The sequence below is a fragment of the Littorina saxatilis genome, linkage group LG17, assembly GCF_037325665.1.
Source record: "Littorina saxatilis isolate snail1 linkage group LG17, US_GU_Lsax_2.0, whole genome shotgun sequence".
In the NCBI taxonomy this organism is placed as follows: Eukaryota; Metazoa; Mollusca; class Gastropoda; order Littorinimorpha; family Littorinidae; genus Littorina; species Littorina saxatilis.
Window position 1 is genome coordinate 39,815,102 of NC_090261.1, and position 13,065 is coordinate 39,828,166.

Consider the following 13,065-nt stretch of genomic DNA (forward strand, 5'->3'; position numbering starts at 1 on the left):
ACACACACACACACACACACACACACACACACACACACACACACACACACTCACAATATGTGCCTCGGACCAATGACGAAGATGTTGCGGTCCGCTCTCCTCTTTTTCCTGCACGACGTACACGATGCTGGACGTGGTTTCCGGTCTGGTCCAGGTCAAGGTCACGCTGTTTGTCAGCTTGTCACGAACCAAGGACACTTCCGGCGTCGGGGGAATGAAGTAGCCCGCTGAAACAAGACAACGCTGGTATGAATTCCAACCAAGTTAAAGTCAAGCCGCGTGTTAAAAGCGTTTCGTCCGGGTTGCCAAGGTGAATGCATCTTGAACTCAAAGACCAGCCATACTGGCCTTACTAGCAAGTTCTAGATGTGGCACTTTTCAGCAAGTGTACGGGAACGTGTACGGGTAACGTCATCAAATCTAGTTTTTACGTCACGCGTTTGCCAAGATCTGCAGTCTTGGTGGGAGCAAAACAACGTATGAATTGGAACATTGGAGAGAAAAAAGTGAGTCACGGGTGACGCAATATCTACACGTACACGTACAGGTCTTTGCTACACGTTCGATCATCTAGAACGTAAACCCAAAGTCATATATTACAGAAGGAAATTTAAAGCGGGCGACCTTGACACAATTTGGCTCAATTGTTTTAATTGGAAGAAAGTTGGGAAAACAAACTTTGGTTTCTTAAGCTGACCTGTTCGCAATAACGCAGATTTTATATTTTGTTCTACATTATTTTAACCGGAAGGCACGCATTTTGAAGGTACAGGCGGCTCTTCCTTACAAGAGTGAGGTACTTTCCGTTGCTATTTCTTTGATGGCTGGGAAATGAAAAAAACAATTGAATCTGAGTGTGTTATCGATCCCAACCCGTTTGAAGCCAGTTATTAGGGACCAAACTTTGGTTCGGAACAATGAAACATAGTGTGTCAAGTTGGCCCGCTGCACATTTCCTTCTGTACATATCACTATTCGGTTACGTTCGGTATTCCTTCAGTGCGTTCAAGATGGGGTGAATGCAGTCAAGTAACTTCCCAGCAAACACACAACGTGAATACGACGTTGCGAAAACGTGGAAGTTTTCGTGTCTTAACAACGTTACGAAATATACGTGAAATGTTCGTGGATCCAACCACAAAACTCAACGTGAAAGCGACGTTGCGTTATTGTGATTGTTTGGTGTGCTAACAACGTTAGTCAACAAGTGAATTTTAGGTGATTAGCAATACAATACAATACAATACAATAAACTTTATTAATCTCTAAAAGAGAAATTGCATTGCTGAGCTTTTGTGTCCGTAATAAAACATACATAAAACATTCAAAAATAAACATTTGTTCTTTGTCATTCATACATTCTTGTGTTCTTATACATTTCTTCAATTCATACATCATTATTCTATCATAATTATGTACATACATTTATTCTCTTTTAACAGTCTGTCTTCAAACGCATCTCAGAGAGGAAGGCTAGAGATTTGTGTTGTGCCATAGGTAAAATCATGCGCTTAGCTATGAAGTAATGTTATCACATGTTATTTAAGGAAAATGAGTAAATATATGTACCAAGCGTATACCATCAGCAAAACTGAGAAAATACAGCACATTGGTTATCACATAAGAAAGTATATTAAAAATAAATTAACATGCATTCACCATCAACAATGCACAAACGAAAGTCAGCACCTTGCCGGTTATCACACGTTCCATTTTGGTGTCTAAACAACGTTGCGAAATTTGTGGGATCTTGGTTAATGACACACGATAAACTAAACCGAGACGATCATTTTGCCAGAAATGCAGGTGGCAGATTACACTAAGCTGAGCTAACACCTGGGAAGCGCGACTCTGGGAAGGAGCGGCCAGAATTTAAGAGCAATGGAATAATAAAGAAATGAACACTATCATGAACGGCTGATGTCAGCACTTTAGCAAGTCGAAAGCTTTTGGACTTCCCTTCGAGAATTATTGTGCAGCTGAGATGGACACTGTTTGTGTTCTGTTTGATCCCGATGCGTGGAAAGTGGGGTTTTGTGTTGCGTGTGGGAGATGGGGAGGAGGAGGAGGTTGTCTGTCTGTCTGTCTGTCTGTCTGTCTGTCTGTCTGTCTGTCTGTTTGTTTTTCCTTCTCGCTATCTATTTATCTGGGGGGGGGGGAGGTAGGGGGAGTATTCTGGGTTAAGGAAGTCCCACCCCCTTATTATATGTGAGTGTTTATATGTGTGTGTGTGTGTGTGTGTGTGTGTGTGCCTGTGTGTGCCTGTGTGTGTGTGCCTGTGTGTGTGTGTGTGTGTGTGTGTGTGCGTGCGTGTATGTGCGTGCGTGCGTGCGTGTATGTGCGTGTGTGCGTGCGTGCGTGCGTGCGTATGAGCGTGCGTGCGTGCGGGCGTGCGAGCGTACGTGCGTTTGCGTCCAAACGAGAATAGTAATTATGTTTTCTGGGGTGAGTTATTACGTATTAGTCAACCAACTAACCTAGAAATAAATAGAACAGAAATTAAACAAAATAAAAACCAACATCAGTAACAATCAAGCAAAAAACAAAAAACAAAACAAAAACACATTGAACAAGCATAAAAACAAACAAAATCAGAAAAACTCAATGGACATTTGGACTGAGCGAACATCAGTGCAAGATAACGTTCGTATTATTAGTATACAATGGTACTTTGCAGTGGATACTGATATACAACAGAAGTACAACGCACAGGTATATGATCTACTAGTTATAGTGTACCTCTGCAGGGGCGGAGCAGTTAAGCCCGAGGGGGGGGGGGTTACAACCTGGGGTCCAGGGGTCGGTAGAGGTGGGGTACCGTGGCAACGCCCCGTTGGGGGGTCTGGGGGGCAAAGCCCCCCTGAAGCTGAAGAAATTTAGCTATCTTATAAACAATTTGTGGCTTATCCTTGATTTTAAACATGATCAACTGGTGTCAGCAGCCACTCATTATTTCTTTTAAAGTCAGTATTAAATAATGGCAATTTATCTTCCATGATATCTGCTCCCGACATACAGTATGGTTACAGGGGAAAGACATGTCGTATAGGAGTGGCAGTTAAAACTGTACAAAAATTATACTGATTAAACAATTAACTCTTCCCCGGCTTTACAGACAGAAACAACAACATAATTCACAAACAGTTGGGGTTGTTGTTGGGTTTTTTTACAGCCGAGGGCGGGGGTGTTCCGGAACCCCTGTAACCACCCCCCTAATCCGCCCCTGCTCTGTACAAAGCCAATTGTCGTATACCCTGTACGTAAGCAAATGGACATCTGAACTGAGTGGGCATTGAATTGTGAATCCCATCTGAGCCACTTTAGCAAATGGACATAGAGATAAAGTACAATCATAGTTTGTTTGATCCATGAATGGGAGAGTCTGTCACATCCGTTTGATTGTGTTCGCTTTTTCAGTAATGGGAACTAGATTTGGAATGAATCATCGATCCTGCCTTAAATACAGCAAACTACGCGGACAACAGGAGGGAGACGCAGTTAACTATTATGAAGACGTTGATGACACAACCATTTGAAGACAAGTTGTAGAGCAGAATTTCTGTCTGATTCTTGCTTTCAGAACCACTAGCATTTGTGTGTGTAGCGAGATTCCCAGAAAATAGCCTGCTGGGCCGGGCTAACTTTACATGAACATTCTTCCAGATGGTATATCTAGACTCTTTTGTTTTTTTGTGTTGTTGGTTATGGGGGTTGTTGTTGTTTTGTTTTGTTTTGGTGGGTTTTTTTTTCCATTTTTTCGATACATGTTTTTGATGATGTCCTATCCGGCTTTTAGTGAAAGAGCTGACATTGCACTGTGATAACCTAATTTTCAAGCAATTTTTTTAGTTAGTCCGGACTATGGGATTGCATTTTAGCTTGGAACCTCCAATAATTATCGAGTTGTTCAATAAAGTTCTTAGAATTCAAATTCATCAAATTTTAGAAATAGATTCAAAAGGGATATTGCATTGTATACCTTATCATGTCATGATTCCAAAAAATATAGATAATTCAGTTTTTTTAAATTGTCTTTATTTTTTGTCTCTCAAACGTTTTGAGCATGATAAGAAATATTGTCACGACCAAACACGTGATCGCTGGGGATGACCCTGGCTGTACATGGAGGTCACGTACGGTATACACAACGTATAGGTCAATCTCTGGACACATCAACACGACCTTAACAATCGCCAGCCCTGGGCAATAGAGACATTGAAACTTATCATCAGGGGTTGTATCAAACACACGTACACACATTGTGGTCAGATCGCATCACACAACAGCCAGCCCTGGGCAATAGAGACATTGAAACTGACTATCAATGGTTGTACCGAACACACGTACACATATTGTGGTCAGATCGCATCACACAACAGCCAGCCCTGGGCAATAGAGGCATTGAAACTGACTATCAATGGTTGTACCGAACACACGTACACACATTGTGGTCAGATCGCATCACACAACACCCTGGGCAATAGAGACATTGAAACTGACTATCAATGGTTGTACCGAACACACGTACACACATTGTGGTCAGATCGCATCACACAACAGCCAGCCCTGGGCAATAGAGGCATTGAAACTGACTATCAATGGTTGTACCGAACACACGTACACACATTGTGGTCAGATCGCATCACACAACAGCCAGCCCTGGGCAATAGAGAAATTGAAACTGACTATAAATGGTTGTACCGAACACACGTACACACATTGTGGTCAGATCGCATCACACAACACCCAGGACAATAGAGACATTGAAACTGACTATCAGGGTTTTTTTGTGTGTGTTTTTTCAATATTTTTTTTATGGTAGAACATTATAAGATGTGTGATGGGTTGTTGACAGACCAGCTTTTTTGTTGGTCCGAGGGGGAGCATATTGTCTTTTGTTTCATATTTATTGACCAAGGCCGAAGGCCGCGGTCAATGAATATGAAACAAAAGTCGATATGCCCCCCGAGGACCGACAAAAAAGCTGGTCTGTCAACAAACCACCAAACATCGTTTTTGTCATCATTTTGGTGGTAAGAAAATAAGTGCACAATCAACCCAGAGAGCTATGCTTTGAAACACGGGTTCCGTGCTGATAACCACACGAGTCCCGGTTTGATAACCACTGGCAATCAAAGTTGGCGTGTGAAAGCAACTTTCTGTGTTTTTGAGTTCATTAAAATGTTGGGATGAATATGTCAGGTTTGAGGATGCACAGTTCTGTAGGTTCATCTCGGTATTCCACCCCCTCGGCTTTCTGTTGTAAATATGAAAGCTGAGACTGAGTGATCGAATGTGGAAGCTACGTTTGGTCAAAGGTCACAGAAGATTTGCGTCGTACAGCGAAGGAAAGAATCGCGATCTTGTTTCCGACTCAGTATACCTCTTTCTTCTTCTTCTTCTTCTGCGTTCGTGGGCTGAAACTCCCACGTACACTCGTGTTTTTGCACGAGTGGAATTTTACGTGTATGACCGTTTTTACACCGCCATTTAGGCAGCCATACGCCGCTTTCGGAGGAAGCATGCTGGGTATTTTCGTGTTTCTATAACCCACCGAACTCTGACATGGATTACAGGATCTTTTCCGTGCGCACTTGGTCTTGTGCTTGCGTGTACACACGAAGGGGGTTAAGTCACTAGCAGGTCTGCACATAAGTTGACCTGGGAGATCGGAAAAATCTCCACTCTTAACCCACCAGGCGGCAGCGACCGGGATTCGAACTCACGACCTCCTGATTAGGAGGCCGACGTCTTACCACCACGCCACTGCGCCCGTCTGTATACCTCTTTGTTTTTCATTTGACCTGTCATTCTGCTTGCTCGGCTTTGTTAGATGTTTGCATATCTTGTTGCTATTTTCTTTGCTTTTATTATTGTTTCTTATTTGTGCTTCGTTTATCGATACAACGTCTTGTGCACCGGTCAAAATGTGTGTGTCAGGGATCGTTTTACTTGAACTTGACGTTCGTGTTTCTCCGAACGTCTGAGTATCGAAACACAGATACACGCACTCCATGACTCTGTAAGAAGACAAAATATATCGCTAGGTTTCATTTGTTTTTGATGAATGTATGACCTTTCATGAAGTAGTTTTGTTTTTTGTTTACTTTTGCCAGTTTGCCAGTTCGTTTTTGGAACTTTGCAAAGCAGTGTCGTGTCGTCTGTTTAGGTCTGGGGAAACACCAATGAAAAGAACCGAAGAATCCCCGAGCGTTTCTATTGGGTTTGCTTTTGATTATCCATGTATAACCTGCTTCCTGCAACTATGGTAACCGGGGATTTATTGCCTGGAGAACATAAGATTTATTTCCCAGGTGCTTGTGAATGAAAACTCGTGAAAATGATGACAAATAAGTTTATTTATGTACAAGAAACGCATATTATGAGAAAAAAACTTGTAGTTCATAAGGAAATGTTCAAAACTGGTTGAAAAGCAATACATGGCGAAAAGAAAGTATGGTAGGCATACTTTGCAACGAATTTTTAGCTCAGCAAAACAATGATTACGGAGCAAAATATACTTTTTTTTTCTTTTTTTTTTTACATGCCAATAATTATAGCCATGTCCTTATTTTATAACATTCTTATCAAGTTTTAAAATGTTAACAGTTCTTTACACATGTAAGCCACACACACATCCTAATGTAGGCCTGATCCATCCACACGCATACCCACCTACACATACTCGCACACCTGCATTCCCATACACATATATACCACTAGATGATTACCCGCTTCGCCGGGTGGATCGCGAGACGGAGCACGTGTTGACGTGATTGACGCCACATGCACACGAAGGAAGGGAGATAAACGCGCAAAACACTGGAGAAGATAAGGAAGAGTTACTGGGAATGGATCTACAGAAAAAACAAAATCGTTCACCGCGCCGCGCTTAGAGCACGTGTTGAAAATTTTCATCGACCAGATTGTGTCCGGGGTCTACCTGAATATGCCCACCAAATTTGAAGCAGATCCATCGAGAACTTTGGTCGTGCATCGCGAAGTGACAGACAGACACACACACACACACACACACACACACACACAAGCCGTATATAGATATAGAAGATTTGTCCAACATCTTTCTTCCAACCCCACCCCGCTCTGCTTACCATTAAACTTCATGTCAACTAAAATACATCATCAAAATGTCCTAACATACAATTCTTTTTCCAATATGATATTCAAATCAAATCTCTCACCATATTTATATTTACTTATACACATTTGGGCAATCAAAATGACATGATTAATTATTTTATTTTGTTGAGTTGTTTTGCTGGGTTGATAATCAAACAAAACATCGCGTTCTGAGAGGTGTACATTCACTCCTGTATTCCTTAAACTACAATTACTTACATTATTCCAAAAACTCTTCAACTGTTCACATTGCCAAAAGAAGTGTTCCACGTAATCCACGTGTTTAGATATTTCATGTCAACTCTGAAAACGTGCTCACAAGTTATTTAGATACTGCGTTCGCATGCTTCGCGGAGACGAGCGTTACCCGTCTGTCTTCGGGTTTTGGCTAGCCGAGCCTCAGTTCGTTTGCTCTCCGACATGACTGGTTTTCAGTTTTGATCATTTCGTTTCAGGCCGACATATTGACTAAAGACTGTGTTTCGCTTCACGCAACTTATTTTTTTCTTCTGTAAATGTAAACGCGTCAGCTGCACTGTTCAATTCGAATATGAAGGGCTGCTGTCTTCAATCTTATCCTGATACACTTGAGGCTGATTGAACAAGAACACGTTTTGCGTCAATCATTTTACTTTCAAACGACTACGTCGGAGAGGAAGTGCGCATGAGAGTGATCTGCCTTTGAAGCGGTAACTCACATTTTTGTGGTCATTTTTTCGACGACAAAAGGATGCAAACATAAACAAATGTGTACGTATTCAATCACACAGTATCTACGTTTTCTTACCTTCCTCTTGGTCCCTCAGTACGGAGCATGCTCCGGGACACTCGGAATTTCTCTGAAATTCATAAATAGACAATGGCCCATTTAGGCCAAACAAAAATATATGTTGGTTTAGGGTAACATGACCCCCCAAAATAGGGTCGGTAGGTCGGCTTTGTTTGAATTTTTATTTATTTTTTTTTTAGTCTCGGTATGGTTTTCAAAATGTGCCAGAGGTTGAGTTTTTTGGATTTTTGGGGGAGAAATGGAGACAAAAAAAGTTTTAGGGTCGGCGGGAAAAAATATATTTTTGTTTGGCCTTATAAGTACGATTAGATTTTGTTCTGGCCAAGCACGTTAATGTGAGGCGTTTGATCATATCGGATATCTTCAATACTTACATTGCCTGAACATGAATTGTTTTTGTTGGCGAAACGCTCATAGAAAATTATACACAAACAGTACAGAGCAGCTGTGTATAAAATCGTTCGTGATGTAAAAAAAAAATAAAAAAATAAAAAAAATTTAAACCAACCACTGGGTACTGAATACCCAAAACGTTATTTTGCGCGCGTGTCCAAACACCCTCACAGACACACACACACAAACACACACACACACACACACACACACACACACACACACACACACATGGGCTACACACACATAGGCTACACACACACGCACATTCACGCACGCACACACACACACACACACACATATTCTCTCTCTCTCTCTCTCCCTCTCTGTCTCTCTCTCTCTCTCCCTCTCTCTCTCTCTCTCTCTCTCTCTCTCTCTCTCTCTCTCTCTCTCTCTCTCTCTCTCTCTCTCTCTCTCTTGTGCTTTACTCACCGTCAGATAAGAGTCCTCCGTGTCGTAATATGTTGCCTGTGCCTGAAAAAATAACAATGAAATTAAGAACAAGTCGCGTAAGGCGAAATTACTACATTTTAGTCAAGCTGTGGAAATCACAGAATGAAACTGAACGCACTGCATTTTTTCACAATGACCGTAGTCCGCCGCTTGTGCAAAACGGAGTGAAACTGACGAGCCTGTTCAGCGCGGTAGTGGTTTCGCTGTGCTGCATAGCACGCTTTTCTGTACCTCTCTTCGTTTTAACTTTCTGAGCGTGTTTGTAATCCAAACATATCATATCTATATGTTTTTGGAATCAGGAACCGACAAGGAATAATATGAAATTGTTTTTACATCGATTTCGGAAATTTAATTTTGATCATAATTTTTATATTTATAATTTTCAGAGCTTGTTTTTAATCCGAATATAACATATTTATATGTTTTTGGAATCAGGAAATGATGTAGAATAACATGAACGTAAATTTGGCTCGTTTTATATAAAACATTATTACAATTTTCAGATTTTTAATGACCTAAGGCAAAGTCATTAATTAATTTTTAAGCCACCAAGCTGAAATGCAATACCGAAGTCTGGCCTTCGTCGAAGATTGCTTTACAAAAATTTCAATCAATTTTATTGAAAAATGAGGGGGTGACAGTGCCGCCTCAACTTTTACAAAAAGCCGGATATGACGTCATCAAAGACATTTATCCAGAAAATGAAAAAAACTTCTGGGGATATCATACCCAGGAACTCTCATGTAAAATTTCATAAAGATCGGTCCAGTAGTTTACTCTGAATCGCTCTACACACACACAAAACTTGACTAAATGTAAAAAGCGAAGGGTCACACACCAACAATCAATACTGGGGGATCTATATGTGCACAGTGGGAATTGTTCGATGAGTTAATTATTAAGAAATTAATTCATCGCAACAACAAAAACTCCAACTCACCACAGCAAGAAGCGAGGGTGTTGCATTTTGGACAATGACCAAGTGAAGGGATGGTCTTATTCCACATAAACCCCTTCACAAGAATGATTGTGCCGTTAAGGAAAGGCATTCCAATCTGCACCTGTTGGGCCTCGATATTCGCCTTTGGTTGCTGCTATTTCCCATATAATTACTTTCGAACACGCAATTTCCTCTCTAAAGGCCTGACAAGCACGCACTCATTCATCGGACATGAAATGATGGAAATTGCAACACATTTTCATCCGATTTTCTGTCGCGTTTTTGACTTTTTTTTTTTATCCAGCTATTCTTTCCTTACAAGCTTACCAGTTGTAATTCCGAGACGTTATATGATGTATTGTTTAACGTTGGCCGTTAAATAAACACTCACTTTTTTCGCGGCGGGGGTAATGTGACGCCAAGACCAGCCTTAAAGGCACAGTAAGCCTCCCGTAAACCATCACAGAGCTCCCCGAGCGTCTACATACAGTACAAGCATACTTCCATTTGAACGCTCACCGAACGGGAACATCCTGGCTGCTTTCTGTCGAGCGTGAGAAATTGTCAAAGAATTTATTTTCGTGGACTTGGTCTTCTACAACAATGGCGCCTCGTTTTGGTGCTGGACGGCTGTTATGATACCGGAAATCACGCCCGGACAGTAAGACTCCCGTAAACCATCACAGATACTGTCAGGCTTTTACACACAGTACAAACACCCTTCCATTTGAACGCTCACCAAACGGGAACATCCTAGGTGCCCTACGTAAAGAGCGAGCAATTTTTAAAGAATTAATTTTGCAGATTGTCTCGAACACTTTTTTGACCCATCCTGAACTCAGGTCAAACATGAGTTACTCCCCTTCGGGTCTCATTCTATCGATGTAAACTGGCGATAGCCGTGAATCGATGATTATCAAAATGTTTTTGGACCGTGGTGCGTTTTTGCGCTAGACCTAACTTTTAAAATCTAAATAATAAATTGACAGCTTGTTACACAAACATTCTTTAATCATAAAAGAATTCTTTTTTCATCAAGACAAGATCAGTACAATTCGAAGTTGTGAAAGTTTGAAAAAAGAAAAGCCCGGAAGCAGGGTCACGCAAGGGTCGTAGCAGACGACGGTTTATCGCCGTTCCTCTCAACAGTCAAAAGCCATCGCTGGAGTTCTTGTGAACCACAGCCGTTTGTTTCGTGCATAAAAACGTGTTATTGTAAATGAGCTCACATCGAGTCGCATTCAAATAACTAACTGACGACTACATTGTGAAAAAGGGAAACTGGATCACACGGGTTCACGATGGCTCAGGGGTAAGATAAACCACGCAAAAATAAATTCTTTGAAAATTGTTCGCTCTTTACGGAGGGCACCTAGGATGTTCTCAATTGGTGAGTGTTTAAATGAAAGGGTGTTTGTACTGTGTGTAAAAGCCTGACCGTATCTGTGATGGTTTACGGGAGGCTTACTGTGCCTTTAATCATAAATGATACCTATACGTGGAAAGCCTGGTGATGAATTAACGATTCATTTTCTACTACTGATATGTTGAAATCGCCGAGACAAACTTCGTTCTCGAAATTCTTTGTCACTTTCTCGGTACTCGGAAATGCAGAATATTTACGTGACGCCATCATTCCCGTTTTCACGTCTTTTCTAACTTTTCTTGGCTTTTGACGTCAGCACAAGCGAATGACGTCAAAGATTCCACTTCAGTAGAGAGTGTCAAAATGAGACGTCTCGGTGTTTTGCTTGTAGTTATTGTTGTTGTTGTTGTTGTTGTTGTTGTTGTTGTTGTTGTTGTTGTTGTTGTTGTTGTGCTTTTGGATCTTTACGTTACTCGCATGGACTATGTGGCGAAAGTTGAAAAAAGAAATAAATGCCAGCAATATTTGTACTTTGGAGACAATGCACAGCCTTACCTCTTTTTCTTGATTTTCGTGACACTTGATGATCCAGGTGCGTGTCGCATTGGATCTGCAGACTTGTCCACATTCCAGGGGCTGCACACACACACACACACACACACACACACACACACACACACACACACGCACACACACACACACACACGCACACACACACACACACGCACACACACACACACACGCACACACACACACACACACACACACACACACACAATGTTACCAGCTATTGTGTTTTCAGCGTAGCAATAGGGCCCGATATTTAGACGAAACAAGTATAATGCCGACGAGTCGAAGACGATATATATAGCGTTTATATAGCTATTCTGACATTAAATTCTGTGTTAAAATCATGTTTTTGTCAGCAACAAGTACCAGAATGGTCTATGTCGTTGATTGCAGACGACGGTTCCCTTTCCGCATGAAGCCACGGAAATAACCGAACATTGAAAAACCCACGGACATGTATTACGGAGAAAACTCGAGATAACCGGATGTTTAGCATTACGTCAATATGCTAGGAATCATATGACGTCATGACGTATCATGCTTGCCTACGTATATTGTATGTTCGAAAGTCTGAATTCGCGTGGTGAAGATTGCAGTAAATCTGTAGATGATAAGAGAACAAGGATTGTCTCAGAAGAAACGACTAAATGTTTCAGACCAGTAACTTCATTTCAACATTGCACTGTACAATGGACGTTCTATGTGACAGGAGTTTGCTGATTTTGTGTTAAACATTGGAGATATCGTCTGCTAGAATCAGAGATAGGTCGCTTCAGATTGCAGCTTCTGGAAATGTGCAAGGTTTGTTGCCTGTTAAAGAACTGGATTTTACACGTAATGTATGTCAGGTACAGTAAGCAACAACAAAAACACACACACAGCAAATGGCATCGTCTGTCGACTAGTCACAGAAACAAACCTGGCGAGGTATGCGTGTACTTTATACACGTGGAAGAAACCGGAACCATGCGTCTTTGTTTACGACAATATGCTTTTGGATATTGAGAAAAATGGCCGACTTCCGCAGCATTATGCTTTGATGATCGGAAGAGACCATCCAATCACAGCCCCCGAATTCCCCCACGTGTTCATCAGAATAGCTATATTACCAGCTATTGTGTTTTCAGCGTAGCAATAGGGCCCGATATTTAGACGAGACAAGTATAATGCCGACGAGTCGAAGACGAGTCGCATTATACTTGTTCGAGTCTAAATATCGGACCCTATTGCTACGATGAAAACACAATAGCGTTTATATAGCTATTCTGACATTAAATTCTGTGTTAAAATCATGTTTTTGTCAGCAACAAGTACCAGAATGCTCCATGTCGCTGATTGCAGACGACGGTTCCCTTTCCGCATGAAGCCACGGAAATAACCGAACATTGAAAAACCCACGGACATGTATTA

General features: G+C 41.4%; 1 protein-coding gene across 1 annotated transcript in view; it reads right to left on the bottom strand.

The window, feature by feature from the left end:
- LOC138952630 (uncharacterized) overlaps positions 1 to 13,065 on the bottom strand; it is a 120,313-nt gene that overhangs the window by 100,032 nt on the left and 7,216 nt on the right. The window contains exons 2-5 of the mRNA XM_070324332.1: positions 11,641 to 11,721; positions 8,756 to 8,797; positions 7,928 to 7,979; positions 55 to 227 (exon numbers count right to left, since the gene is read on the bottom strand). Of these exons, the coding sequence (XP_070180433.1) occupies positions 55 to 227; positions 7,928 to 7,979; positions 8,756 to 8,797; positions 11,641 to 11,721 (348 nt within the window). The remainder of the gene's footprint in view (positions 1 to 54; positions 228 to 7,927; positions 7,980 to 8,755; positions 8,798 to 11,640; positions 11,722 to 13,065) is intronic.